Source organism: Neopelma chrysocephalum, unplaced genomic scaffold, assembly GCF_003984885.1.
Source record: "Neopelma chrysocephalum unplaced genomic scaffold, ASM398488v2 Primary Assembly neopelma1_62, whole genome shotgun sequence".
NCBI lineage: Eukaryota > Metazoa > Chordata > Aves > Passeriformes > Pipridae > Neopelma > Neopelma chrysocephalum.
This window is the reverse complement of record NW_020897719.1, coordinates 9,310,368-9,330,839: the sequence shown is the minus strand read 5'-3', so window position 1 is coordinate 9,330,839 and position 20,472 is coordinate 9,310,368. Positions and strand designations below refer to the sequence as shown.

The 20,472-nt window shown below is 39.0% G+C and overlaps 1 protein-coding gene across 2 annotated transcripts in view; it reads right to left on the bottom strand.

Moving 5' to 3' along the window:
- ST7 (suppression of tumorigenicity 7) overlaps positions 1 to 20,472 on the bottom strand; it is a 142,740-nt gene that overhangs the window by 13,314 nt on the left and 108,954 nt on the right. For both annotated transcript variants that reach the window (XM_027682281.1, XM_027682282.1), the window contains exons 9-11: positions 19,871 to 19,985; positions 10,986 to 11,058; positions 9,347 to 9,449 (exon numbers count right to left, since the gene is read on the bottom strand). In XM_027682281.1, the coding sequence (XP_027538082.1) occupies positions 9,347 to 9,449; positions 10,986 to 11,058; positions 19,871 to 19,985 (291 nt within the window). The remainder of the gene's footprint in view (positions 1 to 9,346; positions 9,450 to 10,985; positions 11,059 to 19,870; positions 19,986 to 20,472) is intronic.

Sequence of the window (20,472 nt, the reverse complement as noted above, 5' to 3'; positions counted from 1 at the left end):
CTACTTAATAACTTACAAAATGAAAATGTTACAAAATGTAACAAATTCCTGATTTCAGGGAAGGAGGAAGACTAGGATGTTTAAACTTCCTACTTGAAATAGTTACTAAAACGAAAAGTACCACTGACTAAACCTACAAGCAATTTCCACAGAAAATTTCCCCATAACTGGATCCGCACTAGCAGAAGCAGATGAAACATATGAAGGGTTCATGCCACAGGAGAAATAGAGGTCCCGGACCTTATTCAAGCAGGTGGTTTCTCCTCCCTCCTCAACCCATGAACTAAACTGAGTTAACTAGATGAATAACTAACACCAGTCCATCAGACATCTCATCACTGGTGCTACTACATTCCAGTTAGTGGAGGGGAAAGATATACCCCTTGTTGGCATGCTTTGCAGGGAAAGGAATGGCAGACAGAAAACAGGCTGCCAAATCAACTCCTGTCTGTCAGTCCTCCTGAGCATTGTTACACTTCCCAGCTGCACACTGACCACTCTTCCATAGTACAGGCAAACTGTCGCCTTCTTCCAGGATGCCCAAGATCAAATGTTCTCCCCACCAGATTGTTTAGGTTAACACTAAAGGCAGCAGGTGAGTCAGGCAGTAGACTGTCAGGCCTTGGCATAAGGATGGGAAAGTTATGGCTCATCCCTGACAAAGAAGGAGTGAGTATGCAGCCCCTCCATTTCACCTTGTGCCTACAGACTGGTCTGGAAGGACGAGGACTGTAGGACCTAGGGACAGACAACCTCCTAAGTGCAGGCACCCACGAGAAGGTAACCTGGCACCAGTGGTGAAAGGGTGGCATGGGTGGTGCCAACCTTCCACATCTCCTGTTAAACACTGGCTTTTGTGAATGGGATGTACTGGTGCAGAAAAGAAGGCAAAAGAAAGAAACAAGTATTGAAAATCAGCCTTGTGGAAAGGAAGAGGAAAGGGCACAGGGAAATGAGCACCAACAGCAAGAGGTCGTGGAAAGCGTCCGAGAGCTTGTTGCCCCTTTGCCTGAAGGAGCTAGCAAGCAGATGAAAGATTTTAAGAGACCATTATCAAAGCAAAGAACTGTCAATCCTGGGAAATAGATAAATACTTCAAAGAGGAGAGAAATCACACATTTCTGATGTGGGTGACAGTATTAAAAGAGGAGAAACGAATCAGCAGTGGGAATAGTTAAATGTGATACTTGGATTTTCCCTAAAGCCTTTTAGAAAAATCTGAGAGCTGCAGAGCAGGTGGATTAATGGAGGAAGCTGCAATTTAGTAGGCAGGCCAGGGGATTAAGGGTGATAGAGAGAATAAAATAAAGAGTTGACAAGAGGGAAGGAGCTGCCAGGCTTACACTGATATAGCAAACACTCACTGTCCTAATGAATGCCTCACCCTTTTAAAAACACACATTATACCTGTTGAGCAAAATGGAATACAGCTGCAAGAGCTGCAGGTTTCTACCTGTTTTAATGATTTAGAACATAGCTTTTACTTCCATATTTTTTGCAAAATTAAATGAGAAAGTAATTTCTCAATATTTAAATATTTCAATCAAAGGAAAAAACCACTAGCAAACCCAATGACATGCCACTATTTTAGGAAAAGAAAAACCAGGAATAAATGTCTGATTTTCGGAGTGTTAAGATGAAAACACATTATTTTGATTCTTGCAGATTGCTTGTTATCAGTGGTTAAAAAAAAAACCAACTGGAAATACCAGATGGAAGTATGTATCTTGACACTTGCAAATCAATCTTAGTCTTCGCTCAGTTGCGTTGACTTTTCAGTCTGCATTTTTCTCAGGTTCAGAAAGAAAAACCTACTTTTAAAAGTTCCTCAGATCAAAACCATTCAACCCTCATTACCGTATCACAGCTACTTTCACAAACAAAAAGTCCATTACCTGGTTTGGTGATATTTAAGAAGACCCCCACACAAAGTTGATGGGTGGCTCAAGACTCTTTTGAACTTATAATTGCTTTTATTTTATGCATAAATGTCAGCCCCACCTTTTGGGCATACAAACTGTCAATTAATTTATTCTGGAGGTATTTCCAGCAGGAATGCTAATTGTACGCAGCCCCAGAGAGACCTCATCTGGAACACTCCATACAGGCACTTTCCAAAATAAAGATCAAATTTCTGAAGTACAGAATAGAGCTAATCAAAGAAATGGCTTTGGGAGAGGGTACTTGAAGGCTTCCATCTACTTAACTTCTCTGAACAGGAGTAACAGATACCAAAAAGCTACCTAGCTGTAAGTAGGGCTTGATTATTATGGAAGGAGAGATATGACTGTCCATGAAAATTAGGATAGTCTTGATGTCCTAGAATACCATATCCATTGCTGCACTGCTGTATTTTCAAAGAGAGTTCAAGAGCCCTGAGGGCATTTGGGTTCCCAGAGGTTTTGTTGACAGGGCTAAGGGTCTGCCTGGAGATAGCATAGCCAAGAGAAGCCCCCTTTTACAATAACTGCAGGCTACCGGCCCCAGATGTTTTACAGGTAGGACTAAGTCCCAGCAATCTGCTAGGTTTCCAGCAGATTGTCCATGAAATCAACATGGTCCCCTAAAATATTTTGTATTGGATAAGCGGACAAATTCTAGTGAAATAAAATTAAATAAAAAAAAAATCTTTCTTCAAAAACTATCCTATAAGCTGCAGTCCTCATGCTGCCCATATGTGTGAACCACAATCCTGATGAATTTCTGCAAGCAACAAGCATCTCCAGCTCTTGGAAAAAAATCAGACAAAGACATTTCATCGTAGTTTTGAAGAGGCTGTTATTGCATTTAATCAAAGGTACTACACTAGACAGGTGCAGTCTTCTCTTCAGCCACCAAAGATTTCAGGGTGGAAATCTGACTATTTATATCTCAAAATTTCCAAAGGCTTCATTCCAGAGCATAGCCCTCATTGTTACAGGACTAATAGGGACACAAAATCCAATCATACCACTAAAATTCATAAAAGAAACCTACACCTCTTGACACACTCCCACAAGCTTCACAATTTAAGTAATAGAACTTCACTACATTATCAATACTTTGAATACCTGGCAGAGCTCTGAACCTAAGCATGGTTCCACTTCAGAGGGAGAGTCAAGTAAGAGCCTAAATAAGAAACCTACCAAAGAGCTAGGCATTCATGGAGGAAATGCAGATGATAAGTCCAACACACCTACAGCTGCATTTGTTTTTCAGTAACAAATTAAGAAGTTAAACTAGAAGAAGAAATAGCATGTCACCACCATCTGGGGTTATCATGTTCCTTTAAAAACAGCTCAGAAAAGACAGAAAATTTCAGCCAGAATGATCTCTTCACTCTTGTGAAGAGTCCCCCCCAGTGATGGGACTCGTACTGTGCACTGGAACAGGCTCCCCAGGGAAGTGGTCACAGCACCAAGCCTGAAAGAGTTCAAGAAGCGTTTGGACAATGCTCTCGGGCACCTGGTGTGACTTTTGGGGTGTCCTGCACAGGGCCAGGAGTTGGACTCAATGATCCTGGTGGGTCCCTTCCAACTCAGCGTGTTCTATGATTCTACGACCTGGACTCAATCAAGTTAGGAGTGAATACTGAAGTTGTGCAACGATTCCTGTCATCAAGAGATGGCTCAATCAGCCCTTTGTCACTGCACCATTCTGGCTTGTATTTTTTTTTGTTGTCTTTTGTTTGTTTGTTTGTTTGTTTTTCTGGTCTCTCTCTTCTCTCCCTCTAAACTTTTTCTGTCAAGGAACTATATTTAGGAGTTACAACAAGTGTAACAGTAGTTTTCATTTGCTTCCACAGAGGGTTTCTGGGCCAGTTACATGACATTGTGACAGACACAGCTGAGCTACAGCCATTCTGTACACATACGGAAATATGTCTTTTAATGAGCATTTGGAGGATGACAATGGACCTTGTATACATGCAGTGCAACACGGTGGAGTTTATATTCCTCTTACCTAAACTGAACATACATTATTTATTTCATAATATTGACAGCTCTCTGGTTACCAATTCTCCTCTGCTGGGAGTGCTTTAGCATTCCACATTACTTCAGTGACCTTCTATAAAATAAATCAACCTATCCCAGGCAGATTTCCTTCTATTCCTCAATTGTACAATTTGACTCTGAAATTACAGCTCAGGTCGCAAACAGGCAACAGTCGCTCCTGCACCTGTGACAGCACCCCTGCAGGCCAGTACACGAGAATTCAACATTGTTTGAATGGGAACTCTGCTCCTCCCAGCGGGATGAACAACACAAGCTTAAGACAATTCCAAAATACTGGTTTCTACATGCCTAGAGAAGCCACTTTTAAGTCACCTAACAAATTCTCATTGAACTGATGGTAATTAAGAAGTTTGGCCTTTTTGCTGGAAGTACATAAACAAATCACTGTCTCACTGAACAGTTAAAAACTCTCTTAAACATGTCTCAAATAGTTTCTCTGTAATATCATGGGGTGTGCGGAACAAATTTACTTCCCATCTGGTCTATGGGTTTGTTTGCATTATTTGTTTCTATTAGCAACTACAAGTTACTAGAAACCACCCAAGCATACAGACAGACACAGTTCTTATTAAAAAAAGTAAAAATAAATAAGAAAAAAATGAGAAGGGATGCAATGGAGAACAGATAAATCTTTAGAAGTGTTTAAGTCAATGGTTTGTTACATCTTTTTAAGAAACTGTTTACATATGAAATTGGCATTTCTTAAAGTAATATCAGTATTTAAGGTGTCTGATTCAAATGCAGCATACTTCAGCAGGGACTCTCTCCAAACTAACGCAGCTCCTGGCCTACATACCAACTATGTGCAGGACACACTTTTGACTCACTTTTAACAATTAGATATCTGGACCATCATCTGTTTCTCTTTATAGCTCTAGTCTCATAGATCACAAAAGCATGAGGGCACTTTTCAGGAGTTTGAATGCAGGGAAGGAGCCCTGCAAATCAGTTCAGAAAGGGTGTTCCACAATTGAGGAATGTCCCAGAAACACCTGTGATAGCTTATCAGCATTAGCTTGGCAGAGTCGCATTACATACAAGCAGGGAAGCTCCAAACACATATAAATAACACTGATGAAGTTGTGTGTGTGTACATATACTTTTTTCTCAACCACTCCACAAATTATGCACTCTCCATTACATAGGATGTACTACTCTCTTTTCCATACAAAACCCTCTGGAATTACTGCAGTGGCAATACAGCCTTCTTTGGTTAACCCCTAAATTTTTGAGCAGTACGTTGTCAGACAGCGTCAGCACATTTCCTTGGGAACAAAACTACACAGTGCACGGTGCTACGCTATAACAAAGGGATACTACTCCATAGAATCTCATTTAAGACAAAGATGGTTAAAAAAAAATTCAGACAAGTCTTCACAAACAAGTGATAAAATTTGTTGTGATTCTTCTCATAGTGGAATTCACAGCTCTTTGCTTTGTTCTTTTCTGATGTATTGCTGACTCTCATCTGCTATGGGTTATGTTTTTTTTCTACTAAAAGGAACCCTGAAGACACTCAGCCTGGTGAAGTTCTTTCTTTTTACATAGGCAATCTCTGCCAAAGTATAAAGCTTCAATTTGCTGTAGCTGACTCAGCAACATAAACAAGAGGAACTGTAGAAAGATGAAATACATTATATCAGATTTGTTTTCCTGTCATGGTTTAAAAAATTAAGCCACTTTCAAGCAAAGAAACCTTTTTACAGGCAAAATGTCTTCAGAATAAGAAGTCTTGATCAGTTTGACAGTGGTTCCATTTTTGCTGCAGTCACAAAGGAGATCATAGTTGACAAACCTGAGCTGGCCTTACCCTGCACAGCTCAGTTTCCAGAAACAGCACAGTCAGATCAGCTGCCCAGCTTCCTGGAGAGATCTGGCAGGCTGCACTGAGCTCTATATTGCTTTGTTCACTCAAACTAAATTCTGGTACCTTCACGTGCCATATCTTGACTCCGGTGTATTCCAAAAATAATGAGAATTTGTCACCTATGGCTGGGAATTAAATTGTCATAGAAATGTACTCAAAAATGAAAGGGACCTGTGTCAGAAGAGGGTTATTTGCTGTAAGGGTGGCTGCCTGAAGAAAGACTGTCAGCCGTATTAGGCCTCTGTGAAAGCAATTTTCATGCAGACAGAAAATAAACCAGAAAGTGATGCGTCATCATCTAGAATCAATGGAAGTGGGTGCCAACACATTCATGACATGCATACTGACAAGACTCCCAGATCCATGCATACACTGTGTGGAAAGCAGGTGTTTTTGCAGGGTTTCTAACATCTTCGTAAAGACGGAAATCTGGGATTTTTAAACCGCTTCTTCTTAAGGTGTTTCTACATATTTAGATTACCTTTTAAAAAAAGGGTAAAAAGTATATCTGACCTCTGCAATATCCCTATGGAACTGCAATCTGGCCATCATCTTCCAGGGGAGAATGAGCATCATTGTAAGAAGCCCATGGCTGTTTGACACAAACCTGCAATAGATTACAATAGGAGACCCAGTCTCCCTTTCTTGGTAAATCCAGCTTAGCAGCATCTCTCAGCATGTTCTGAATATGTTTCCTGCATTCTCTTTGTCTCAGAATTTTATTAGCAAAAATGTGCTATTTCCAGTTAAATGCCTTGAAAATGTATATCCAGTAATAACCTTTTTATGTGGTAATTCGAAATTTTAACCATTTGCACTGAAAACAGTAAAATCTTTTGAGACAAAACAGAAACATACCAAACTGTATTTTTTTCTCTTCAGTAGTGTAGAACCTGCTTTCAAGGCTTCTGCTAGGAATCTTAAATAATTTGTCACCTTTTAATTTATTTCTTCCTCAGTCTGAACAAAAGACTCATTAGTGTTTAAATCCTAAAGAAGCTCTGAAGACACATTAGTTTTGTGGACCTGTTAGATTTCTTGTGATGCTGCTTGCTAAAACTTATCTCTACTTCATTAAGAACAAATTAGGTATGACATCAATCATAACTGAGTGAAAATTGAGCTATAATATCTACACTGTGCATAAAGCTACAACCAAATCCACCCTTTCACACTTTAATATCCTTTGGCTAATAGCAGAAAGAGTAAGTGTGAAACCTGCAGTGCTGCATATATTAATCTATATCATCACAAGTGATGAATGAAAGTTCTGATCTACAAGAAAAGCAGGATCTCGTAGGTCTGGAAGTACAGAGGTGATGCAGCAAATGCCACAATTTACAGTAAGGTGAATTTTGTGAAGGAAGTCAAATCAAAGAACATCACACTCTTAAGCATAAACAGAAATAGAAAAAGCAAAAAAGGCAGTAAATGAAGACAGCCTCAGTTTCATGACAGTGCAGAGCCTGGTGAAAATAGCAGGATGGACATTAGGAGCATGTACAGAAGTGGAGGCCACTATCTTTGTCCCTGAACCAGTCCCAGACACAGCCAGACTAGCAAAACTGACCTAAAGCAAAAAGATCCCCACTCAGAATCAAGTGACGAGAGAAGTAAATGCACAGCCATTCATTTAAAGGGAAATACTGTGTGTCAATATGGAAACGTTAGTACGCAAATTGTTAAAATAGATTTTGATGGAAATAATCATCAAAGGCACGGAGATAAGTAAGGAAAATGGAACAGGCTTCCAAGGATTGCTTATGACAGGTGAATCTAGTATCTTTGCTTGCCAAGATCTCTAACTGGGCTTCAGTAAAACACTCAGAAAGGTTCACCCAGAACAGGACTAGACTAGAGAGTTAAACAGGCAATGAGGCAGAAGAGAAATACCAATAGTTGTGTTGGTGCAAGAATAACTGGGATGGAAGAAAGTGAAGAAAGTTCCAGAGAAGCAGCCCTGGAACCAAATTTCATTTAATATTTTAATTTTATAGTATGGCGCAAAAATAGAAGATAGCTAATAATACAGAGGGACTCATCTCACCTAAACTTTGTTGTCTAAAAGTCAAGCTTGTACTGGAAAAGAGTTGATCCTTTCATAGTCAGTGTAGAAACAGACACCTTGGAGGGAAAGTCTGTCTAGAGATGTCTAAGATAGTTTGTTCTTTCTACTGCCTGTAGAGGAAGTCTAGATAATTTTATTAAGCAAACAGCCTAACTTTGAGATAGTTACACTATACTATTTAGTGGTTAGCATAATAGATAAAGTTCACAGAAAAAACATTTAATTCCTCCAATGTATGAGAATTAACTTTCTGCAATCCATGTGTACATATGGGAGAGGTTTTGGGTTTCTCTTGACCAGACTTGGTGTTCAGCTGTACCTAATGAATAGGTTCCCTACATTAACATATACCAGTCTTTTGTTGCTTACTTTCAAAGGGCAATACCAGTCCAAAGGTGAGATTCAGAGGTCAAAAAAGTTCAACAGCCAAAAAGCAGCTGCCCCTAGTTTGCCTTTTCAGTGAACTGATATACTGTAATACTGAGTATCAGGTGATGAAATAATAAAATATATTAGCCTTTAGCAGCCTCTGGGCAAGATTCCTACTGCTGAGATACATATCTAGAGAGGGGATTATGGACTTAGAACATAAATCCATTTTTAGTCTTTGTAGTTCTATGCAATTCTTCATCTCTGAGCTTTGCATTCTCAGAACTTAATGACAGGGTACTGCATAAGGAATTACTAATGCAACTTATATAAAGCACACCGTTAACTCCAAAGATAGTACAGCTTGCCAAAACATATAAATATAATGGCCAGTCTTCGCGAACGAAGATTTGGGGAAAGGTCTTTTACCTTTCCAGCCTGCGCAATGGATTTTTTAGGTGAGACACAGCCTGCGCTGAACTGAGCCCACCCTTTAATCCTAAGGTTCATCTGCCGGGGCCAAGCAAGCTTGGACAATGGCAGTGAGGTCCTCAGGACGTAGGTTTGTTTAGAGTGACCTTCTCATAGATGGATGGCCTCACAGGGCTAACGAGCTACCATCTGCCCGGGGGACTTGGGATTCGAACCCGTGGTCGCAGCAGTGAGAGTCCTGCATGCTAACCACTAGGCCACCAGGGGTCCCCTTTGCCAAAACATATTCTTACATATAATCATCAAAACAAATAAAATATGCTATTTTGAACTAGAAGATCTTTGATGGTTATTTTGCAAATAATAATCTGTCTTTATGTATGGTTCTGTGCTGCATCATAACATTTGGTGGTGTCTACTACTGCAATCCACTTTAGCTAAATTTGAAGTTGCACGGTCCTGAACGTGAAGCAAAAGAACTATGTATACTATCAGCTTCTTTCCCTTACTATTTTTTCTCCCCTTTTCACAACATCACTCAACAATCTAACACAAAAATCAGGAGTTCTGTCCTCAGCAGTGCTAGAGCTTCAACAACGTTTTCTCAATACTCACTTTTGGCACATGTGGATTAAATTCTACTGCTCTGTGAATAGCTTCTACTGCATTCATCTCTGCAGTACTCAGCCCTCGCCTTGAGGCAGCCTCTGGAGAAAATCTACAAAAGCAAAGAAACAAACACATTAGGTCAGAAATGTTAGCAAGAAAAAGCCAGAAGAGGAATCTAGAACATGGGCCCATGTAACCAAACTGAGTCATTTTCCTATGCTCTCCAAACTTCCATAGCAAGTGGAAACTCTGAGTGATCTATTACGTCAAGGCCAATGAAAATCCCAGCAGAAGTGGAAAGCATGTTTGCATCTAATCATGGAAGAAAGTCCATCCAAACAGTCCCTTCTCTGTCACTAATCTAAATTTGCTCTAGGTATCTTGCTAAGGGGCATATTCAAGGCTGAAGTTGCAGAAAAAAAGAAAAGAAAAAAAAGGAAAAAAAACCCACAAAGCCAAATTATTGTTGGAGGGTTTCTATTAAAAACAGGTTTGGGGAAGTTTTAGGGACATTCCCAACCCAAGGCCCCTGGGTCAGGTTGGGATGGATGCAGCAGCAGTAGCAGGTGGTCTACTGGCCGCAGCACCATTGAGGGTAGCATGCCCAAACTGTGGGCAAATCATCTGCCCCAGTGAATAAAAAACCAGACCATGCAATCTCTTTCTCACCTCACACCCCACGGCTAACTCCAGAGCTGTACTTGGCAGGCAGACACCACAGGGAAAGCTGTGACAACCTTAGCCCTGCCCTCCCAAGCTGGAGTCGCTGTGTAGGGAGGAAAGATGTTGCAGTAGGTACTGGCGATCTACAGGATAAAAAGAATGAAAGAAAATTACTTAGATCTTGATGTGTACATACACTTCAAAAGCAAAAACTGTCAGGATGTCAGTCAAGAAAATGGCTTTCCACTCTACTTGCTTTCCAACTTTAGGGGGGCATTCGACCCTCAGGTGCACAGACACAACTCTGCTTGGGATTTGTGTAAAGGCACTTGAGAGCAGAATCGGGATTTTTGAGATCCATCTCACAAGGAGCTGAGCACCCTTTCAGAACGGGCCAGTGCTCTCAAGTCCGCAGGCATCACATAGATGTGCTCAGCACCTTGGAAGGGTGAGACTCAAGAGAAAAACATCACAGGAATGAACAGATATTTGTTGTCTCTAAAAATATGAATGTCATCTACCTCTCAGAACCCCTGACATAATAATGCTAAATCCACCTGCCGCTAAATAAGTAGATGCGCAGTCTTCTGACACCTCTTGTAAAATGACATTGCTACCAGTGCATCCACATTTATTTATTACCTTTTTATGCTCAGGTTTATACAAACTTGAAGAGGTTCAGCCACACAACCCTCTTTAGTTGCATCTTCATTATACTACCTAGGAAGCCAAAGCTCACCCAGATAGTATACGTAAAATTGAAACAAGAACTGAATCTATGCTAGTTCTCTTCTTCTTCCTTAATATCTGAAGTGCAATGTTTGATCACTGCAAATTTTTCTCATATATAAAATAATGTTGTGAATTTACTACACGACAGAATTTTCCTGCTACTGAGCAGATTGTTAGGGTGTGGGCTCAGATAAGAGAAATCTTGAGTTAAATCAGGATTTTTGCTTGACAGCGGTTCTTAAGCACTTACTTGTCAGAGACAGCTCTGGCTTTGAGCAATGCAGCTGTGTAACATATTGTTGCTGATTTTGGTAAGCTTATATCTGTTGAAAAGAAAGAAAAAAATAAACATCTGAAAACTTAAAAGTCTGCAGAAAGACAAGTGTTTGATTGATACTTCAGAGTAAGCATGACATATGCAAAATTACTATGGGAACTCAGAATACTTTCTGATATTGGACTTATGTTGCCATGTCATATGGATTTTTTAATTTTCACCTTATATACAGGCTTTAAAATGTGTGTTAATGACCACTGGAACTGTTATTTAAACAGCAACTGGGTTCATTAGAGAACTAATTCAAAGACTGACATGACAGAGACATAATGAAAGAATTCATTACTCCATACGTAAATGTATAGGTAACCCGGAATACATTAATTTTTCCACAGTTCACAAAACATCTAAGTAATAGCTGAGGGCTATCGTATTCAGTCTTCATGTTTTCATGAAGAAGTAGTTGTCTAATATGAGTTTGTGGCAGCTATACAAGTTAGGACAGCTATTCAAGTAATAACGGATTTGACTTGCACGCAAACAACCAGCAGATTTATGGTTGCTAGAGATTAAGAGTAAAATAGGGTGTTTTGCCTCTAGGGGAAATGTTGGAGCAAAACGTTCACCAGACAGTTTCTGGCCATTTTATCCTGTTCCAGAGACACTCAGCAGCCACAAACCTGACTTAACCCATTAATTAATTTATACCTGTTCTCTAATAGCGAATTGGCATAAAGCATTCAAAAGATAGAGAGAAATGCTCCTTAACAGACTGGAATGATATATTTGTTCCCACTGTTACAGAGAAGAATTGACTTCCACATTAGTAATCTCGTGGTGTGACTCTTGGGGATGGTCCTGTGCAGGGATAAGAGGTGGACTTGATGATCCTTGTGGGTCCCTTCCAACTCAGCATATTCTGTGATTCCGTAATCTACCCAGCAGACACATATTATATAGTGACTGAAATAATCCAGCATTAAAAAGTTAAAGACTACAGCTTGATGAAAAAAAAACCCAACAAACCAAACCCACTAAAGGCTGGATTCTGCAAACACTTCTGCACGCTGTGAGAGCTTCCTACAGTAAATAGCAAATGCAGTGTAGTAAACACAAGGCACATCAGTAAATCCACTGTAAAAGTGAGGAGCAGCTAATCTGACTATTGCTCTAAAAAACTATCTATCCCTTGGTTTTTCATTAAACTTGCTTAGAAAGACAAAATTACCATGGGTAACTTGCTAACTTTCGGATTAAGAGAAACTTGTGATTTACTGAACTTGTGCCTTGCAAGACAGGGCTACAAAAGGGAGTTAAAGAGGATAAGCAAGTCATATCTCAGCAGTTACCATCCCTCACTTATTAATAACGAAGCAAATAGGCACGATATTCTGTTAGACAAAAAACACTGCCAAAATGGCTGAGGCACTTTGAAAACGCTACCTGTTAAATCCTCTCTATTATCTTCTAATGCACTTTCCCTTCAAGTATGAGATGTACACATCTTGTTGGAAGCTCCTCTATAATATATTCCAACTATATTTTCACTGGAGTACGTAACTGTAGTGACTAAAGTAATTACAATCAACAGCATGCAAAGCAGGCTGGATGATAGATATGTTAATTACTCCACTAATAGAAGACAGCTACAGACATAGACACATCTTTGATGACAGGCAGAGAAAATATTTATAAGCACATTCAATAACCCTGCTTATACCAGGTTTTCCTTAACATTAGAAGTTATTTCTAATAAGCAGAAATGCCCTTTTTCAGAATATGCTGGTCTCTGTCTTTCAGTATAAACCTTATTCATGAAATTATAAATGGAGTGAAAGGTAGAGGAATGGAAAAGAAAAAAACACATGAGAAAACCAATGATGTGCTTATAAAAACATTTTAAGGTTTTCAATCGGTCAACGGAATACCTTATTTTCCCCTTACCTGTAAGTGTTTCTCTGGGCCATCAAACCCCCATTACCTCACGGGAAATATTTTCCCCTGCATCAGTTCAAACCTAATAACACTGGTTTGGGATCTGACCTTTAAAAGTTTGCAAGAATGACACAGAAAGGATCTTCCGCCTAGAAAGGTCTGACTAGAAGATCCTGGAAATATATTTTCCCAAGGCAAAAGATGAACTCTAGAGATAAAAAAAAGGACCAAACAGAGGATGCTCACTCAGATTTCTAATAACAGTGAGAGCACCATTTTACTTTTCTATCTGTTTGAACTGGAAGGAATCCAGAGGTCTGGAGCATATAATTGATGTTATGCTGATAAAAGCTGCTCACTCAATTTTATCAAAGCAAGCAGCAAAAGCCAGCAAAACCCAGAATGACAGGAAGAAAATGTCAATTCAGCCATGAAGTTAAACAAGGAGACCACTCAACTTCTAATTACATGTATACAACCTAGTTTCTGCATCTAATCATTGATACTTGAATGGAGAATGTTCAGTGGAAGTTGCATGGACCAAGTTGTGAGGATTATTACAATTCTTGGCTAAGAGATCATGCAGTAAGAATTGAGCTTGATATAGGGTTAAATACATTAAAACAAAACATAGTATTACAAAATAATATCTTCTAGTAGGCAGTAAGTGTTCCTGAGCTGGAAACATCTGTGCACAGAGATTGCAGGATGATTCACAATGAACTGCTGGCATCTGCAAGGAAGCGAAATGTGGTGAGATGAGGTAAGGCTCAGGTACATCACGTGAATCATTTCTGCAGAAGAAATGGGATTTCTCAAAGAATGTTGTGTTCAAATCTGATCCCCCATGGTCAAGAACAACAAAAGTAAACAGAAGGTCTGGCTAGTTTTTTTATCAATCCAAATGAAATACAGACTGAGAGAAGATACAACTGTTCCCTATGCATACCCACATGGAACATCAGGAAAGGAGAAGGATTGCCTAGGTAATAGATAACGTTGGCACAAGAATAAAGAGTTCAGAATTAAATCTAGGCCAGAGATTAAAAGGTTTCTGTGAAGTGAATTTTTGAGGCAGATTTCCAGGTAGAACAATGGGGAAAACAAAACAGCTAATTCTAGGATGGAGCTTGCTCAGCTCATGGAAGGGGCAGTAACATGCAGGGAACGCAACAGCGGGGGGCCTGACTCACCCAGGAGGACCCTTCCAATACTATGCTCTTAATAATCAAGCAGTACTTGTTTAAGGATAATACCTACTGTCCCCTAAGAGTGGAAGAAATACATACAAATGTCCGTGTTTATCACAGAATCATGAAACAGTTAGGGTTGGAAGTGATCTCTGGACATCACCTAGTCCAACTGAGACAGCCCTCAGCAGGTCCATGCCCTCTTCCCTTCAGAAGTGTTTTGCTTTTTATTTGATCCATATTAGACTATAAGTACTTGGTTCTGTTATATGCTGGTCTGATGACTACAATACTTAAAAATCCTCATATCATTTAGATTTCGTCTCCAAAACTGCACCCTCATATTTTAGAGAAAGGCATAAAAACAATTACGTCTGGTAACAACTTGAATTTAGCAAGGGAATCGTGTCCAAAATAGTCCTAGGAGATACATACTCTGTCAGGAACCAAACTGAAGTTTTAATAAATGACTGTGTCCAGCTCTGTGAGCCATCTGGCAAAATATCTTCACATACACTGTTTCCCACCCTCCTGTGATTACTGGTGGAGTTCCCACAATGTGCTGAAAGATGTGACTGCTTTTCTGCTGTCAAATCCGTCACGGCATTTTTGCCTAATAAGAACTGATGCGTCAGTCTAAAAAAGGTTCTCCTTCTTCCTTGTTGCTTGTATGTTTAAACAGAATACAAAAGTCTAGACTTAATTTATGAGCATTTTCTTTCCATTAGCTGCAGTCAGGTATGGAGAGGGTTGAGACAATGAATTCTTACTATTCATTTGCTTCTTAAGCAGTTGCTTGTGAGACTGAACTAATGGAAAGATGCTAAGGATATCCAAAATATGCCATATATCATCTAAATTCTTCACATAGCACTATAGAGAGACAACATTAGGCTGCTGGAATCATTCACATATTTTCAAATATGTTACTGAAAGTGTATCAACAAACTGGAAGAAGTTATGCGAAGAGGTAAAACAAAGAATGGTAGAATACAGGACAAAAAAAAAGTCTTTATTTTGCCATGACCACAACTAAAACTTACACTGTTCAGTTATGGAAAGATTTACAACTGCTGCTTTTAAACATTTCATATGCAACTCTTGCTGAGATGCATAGCAGTGACCAAGCAGGTTTCAGCCCCTTTAACTTGACCAAATTCAATCCTAAATGCCTATGGAGGGGAAGGAAAAATTTCTGATACAGAAGATTAAAAAGAGCAAGATTAGTAAAATTACTTTAGACTTTTTGTGGTTTTGCACATACAGGACAAATGAAAAACCCCACATAATCATACGGCAAAAAAGAGGAGACCAGATGGTATGAACAGACATAGAACTGATGCAGAGACCTAGCTGAAGTGACAATTGATTTTGACACGAGGAAAGAAACTAGTTCTTAGAAGCAGAAGTTGAAAAAGATGTGATACGAACAAAAACTATTGTCTTGATTACTGTTACACAAACTGCAGGTGTCACATGATTTCCATCTCTTGAGGCAAGTAGACTAGACTTCAGTATGACCTTAACTAAAAAAACCTTTTTATTAAGATCTCTCCTTCAAAAAAACAAAAGGATTATAAAATAGTGTGCATGAGTTAACGGTTGCTTCCATACTGCCACTTGCTACATCTTTTAACTCAGAAGAAAACCCTTTATTGCACTTAGAACACCTACCCAGTTAGCTCCACCAGGTAGAACATCTTCTCAAAAATGTCAAACATAAATATGGCAAGTAATGAAATGGATGGAGATGTGATCTAAAACATATATACACACACACACACACATACACACACAAAACCCCTGGAGACCACAGCTAATGCAACTGATGGCTGCATGCAATTGCTTCATCAATCTGTAAGTCTCTACAAAAGGGATATACATAATATAGATATTTCAATATATAGAGATATCTATATCTATATATTCAATATAAATAGAATTTACTCATTTCTTAAGTCTGTAAGGACAAGAAGAAATTGGACAGAAGGGGAGAGAGAAAGAAGAGTAGCCCTGAATAGGCTACATTTTAGAAAACTAATATCTCTGTGTTAGTTGTTTGGATTTCACTAAGTTAAAAGTATTCCAAGAAAAAGAAGGGTCTGTGTTTAAAGTTTTTCTTCAAATGCCTGCATTTTGATTCAACACTAATTTAAAGTAGGGTTCTGCTAAGTAAGCTATTAACAAATAAAAAGGTGTCATAGCATAGTCTCACTGAAAAACACTGTTCTATTAAAAAACTAAAGGAAGGACAGGTTTAGAGAGGAACCATTGCATCACTAAGACTAAATACAGAAGCATGTATTCTTTCTAAACCTGACTTTCAATTGCCAGAAAAATCTGAGTTTCCACACAGTGCCCAGGTTACCAGATAATATCTATCAAAGCAACTGGCTGACCAGGGAAGTTAATAAATCAGTTGCTCTAAGCATCAGAACATGCAGCCCAACTCCACTGGAAAACAATCTGTCTAAAAAGCAAGGATAGAAGAGCAGAGAGACTTTATCTACTATAAATATCAGAAGCTTATTCCATCAAGAAGAGTCTCTTTAGCAGCCATAACTATTTCTGCTGTAAATAACATGAATATGAGTTATATCAGAGCCAAAAATATTTTCAGAATTCAACAGTATTTAGGTCATACTCACTCTTATTGATAGACATTGAACTCTGAAACCATAATGATGTAGCTCAGCAACAGTGCATGCTATTCCACTAATGAGGCCCTTTTTCCATGAATAATGAGTATGGACATCAGCTCTGTTGCCAGGTACATAATATAAACACAATTTAACACATGGCTTTTGGTAAAGCAGTGCATCTGCAAGCAGATAGGCTGAGGTTTCACATAATGTGATCCAACTTTTTACCCCAGGGTGGGGGCAGACTACTCAAGGAAATAATTTGTTCATGTGTTATCAAAATATGGTAAATCAGGTTTGGTCTTAGTCAAAAAAAGGCAGTGGAGTGGGATTAACAGAAACAGCAGACAGGAAAGTATAAATGAGTTCAGTGTTTTATATTCCAATAAATCTGACAACACATGAAGCTGATGAGTTCTAAAATGAGCTGAAACTCTGTGAGACAGCCCTTCTGAGACTCATGAACTATAAGGGTTATACTGGTTAAGCCTGTGTTTGCCGAGTCCTCGTGCATACCTAGTGTATACACACACCATACGCAAAGCATGAGTTGAAACTGCATGTGTTCAAACAGCCAAAGTAAGAGCTTTATTTTTAAAAGTCTCACTTGTTTTCACTCTATCAGATGCTTCAGAGAAAACAAAACACACCTTCAGGTTTTATCAATTTCAATGATGTAAACTGCCACCATGGTGGCGTGTAAAACCAGGGATCAGTGCTTTAGTATGCCAAAGTAGAGCTTGCACTGGAGTTTAGTCTTGAGATTAGGGAAGGCATGGCTTAAGTCCTTGTTCTGTCACAGTTCTGCTATCTCTCAGGACTACTGCTTCACAACTACACTGAAGACTAGAAGGTGCAAACATCCTGTGGTGCCTGGGGCATAAAAATGGGCATTTCTATTTACTTCCTTCTTAACATGCCAAAATAAAGACTATAGGGACCTATTCCTGTGTCCCAAGAATACTGAAATACAACGATCTATGAGATACTGATGTTACCACTTCAACCATCGATTTCTTCAACCAAAGTACAACCAAGATCTCTCCTAGAGTCATTACTGCTACAGAATGGCAGTACTGAAGGGCCTGGGTGACATTCTGATCTCTGCTTATAATGATTTGTCTCCAGAAAGAGTTGAAAACATTCCAGACTGGACTGGTAGCAGTGATTATCACAAATGTTACTTGTAATCAGCTGCTTATTTATCTTTTGTTAAATAACCTCAGCTCTGCCACAGTCTGGTGCAGGAGTCTGAAATCTGCCAGTATGATCATGTTAGTATCAAGCCAATGGTCTATTACGAGCCTCATTAAAATTTATCCTAATTTCCTAAATTTATCTTAATTTCTAAAGTTGTAAGATGTTAGAAGAAAGCAGTTAGCACATATTCGGTGGAAGCTTCTGCATTTTTTTGGTTATACCCTCTAAAGATTCTTTGCTCATCAAGTACACATCTCAGTACCCCAATAAATTTATGCACCACCCCCTTGCCCTGTGATGTTCCGTGTGATGATACGGGTCCAAGTACAGAGGCTGACAGTGAGCAGCCACTCTCTGCGTGAGCTCTTATTGCTCTAGTTTTTGGCACCCCAGCAACGCAACATAGAATGACAAACGAAGAGGAGGCAGAAGTCACAGAGAAAAGAGCAGATGGAAAAGATGTTAAGAGAGGAGGAGATGTATCTTGACCATCACTGCCCTGAAGAGAAGACTGGGACAGGTAGTTAGGAGAGGCAGAAGAATGGCACTGGGAATGAGAGGTACTGGCTGAACAAGGAGCCTCTAGTAGCAACTGGGAGCAATACAAAGCTGAAAATGACCATGCAAAAGAGAAGCAGAAGAGTAGACAAGTGGGACAAGACCAGCCAATTTCTTCTAAGAATCAACAAGAGTGTCCAAAGCACTGTGGATATAGGCTCCAGGGTACATATTCATAGGCATTTATACAACAGTAGCTCAAATAATGTCCATCTACCTTTTCAAAAACTTTGGATGTTACAAGTCTTAAAATCTCTGTCCAAAGATCACCAGACCTAGTAAGAGCTAGCAATTAAGAACGTTTTAAAGGCTACAAGATAAACACAGAGAAAGAGTTAAGAAACATCAAAATTAAGGCTAAATAGGTTTCATATAAGTCAGCTATTTGATTCATGCAGGTTATGATCTCATTTTTACATAAATGATTACATTATATTCCTTTCATAAACTCCCTTGCCATAACCCAGTGCACAGAATGAGACTTTTCTGAGGATGAATGAGGACTGTTTAGTAACATAACAGGAAACTGACAGCTATAGGATCCCTGATTCACTTGTTGCAGAACTTGGAATGTAGCTACTGAGTAAGCCAGAGACTACAGTAAGAGGAGGAAGAGTGGCACTGTGCAGGTTGATGAACACTGCTCAAGAGAACTGGATTGTATTCCTGTTTCAGTCACAAAGTTTCTACACAATACAAGGAAAACCCATTTAATTTAAGCTAAACGCCTCTCATTCTGTATCTCTCAGACCCTGGTGTCAAGGAGCTAGAGCTGCAGCACCTGTGATTTGAACATAAAGAGAGATGTAACGCTGCACGAACCAATGTTTACTAAAAAATACAAAAAATTAATACAAAAAGTTCATCTAGTCTTCTGAGCTTGCCAAGTTTTCTCCATAAGACATTAAGTCTGCTACTCAATAGATTGCTATGAAGTTAAATCAATTAATGTTTGTAAAGCACTTGTATGATACTAAGTCAACATTTGTAGGAAAGTCCACAAGGAAACTGATAATCCTTTCTTCAGACAAGGTTTGAATAGCATGCAATAAAAAGTCTGCAGAACCTAAACAATCATTCTTTAAACACCAATAGAAAGCAAAGAAGGCACTGAAGAGCTGCTAGTGAGTTCCATTACCCTGTACAATGAATTAAGTATGGGTTGGCAGAAAAAATGTACAATGTTTCATCTTTGGATTAAGGACTGTGTAAGGGCATGTATGAAGCTCATGTCAATCAATTTCAGTGTTTCCTAAAGTTTAGGAGTTTGACTTAGAAATATTTCTTCAGTGTGTACCATACAGAGAAAATACAAATATATATTTGAACTTACCATCATACTTTGCTAAGACTGCCTGAACGTCTGCATACGCTTGCAGTTCCAACAAAGCCTCTAGCAGGTTTTCATGGATGTTGAACATGCTGAGCAGAGGAAACTCCTTCATCAACTAAAATCAATAATATATGAAAGGGTTAGATTATTGATGTGGATATCGTTCAAAATGCATTGAAATACTCAACACCAAGTTAAAAGCTCTCAGTTCCCCTTGCTCCTAGTCTTTTCCCAGAGTTCACTATTATCTCAGAAATTTCTAAGCTCTTAATGGATGCTAGGTCAGGTTCTTGACAAGACATGGTTGCATAGGATGTAATTAGTGAAATCCAACAACACAGCTATCTGAATACATAACTCTCCTTCAAATAATAGGCTTCTTCAAAGTGAAGAAGAGTTATTTTTCTGGAAAAGAATCTTCAACAGTGTAGCTCCAGTATATCAGTAGTAAGTAATCAAGCACCTCTCCAGTATATTAGTGGAAAAATCAGAAAATACATTGAAAAAAAATCACAATAACATCAAATGAAAGAAGCTATATTATCAAGTATGTGATACCAGAATTTGTAATTGTGAATACTTTAGAATACAACTGCAGTTGT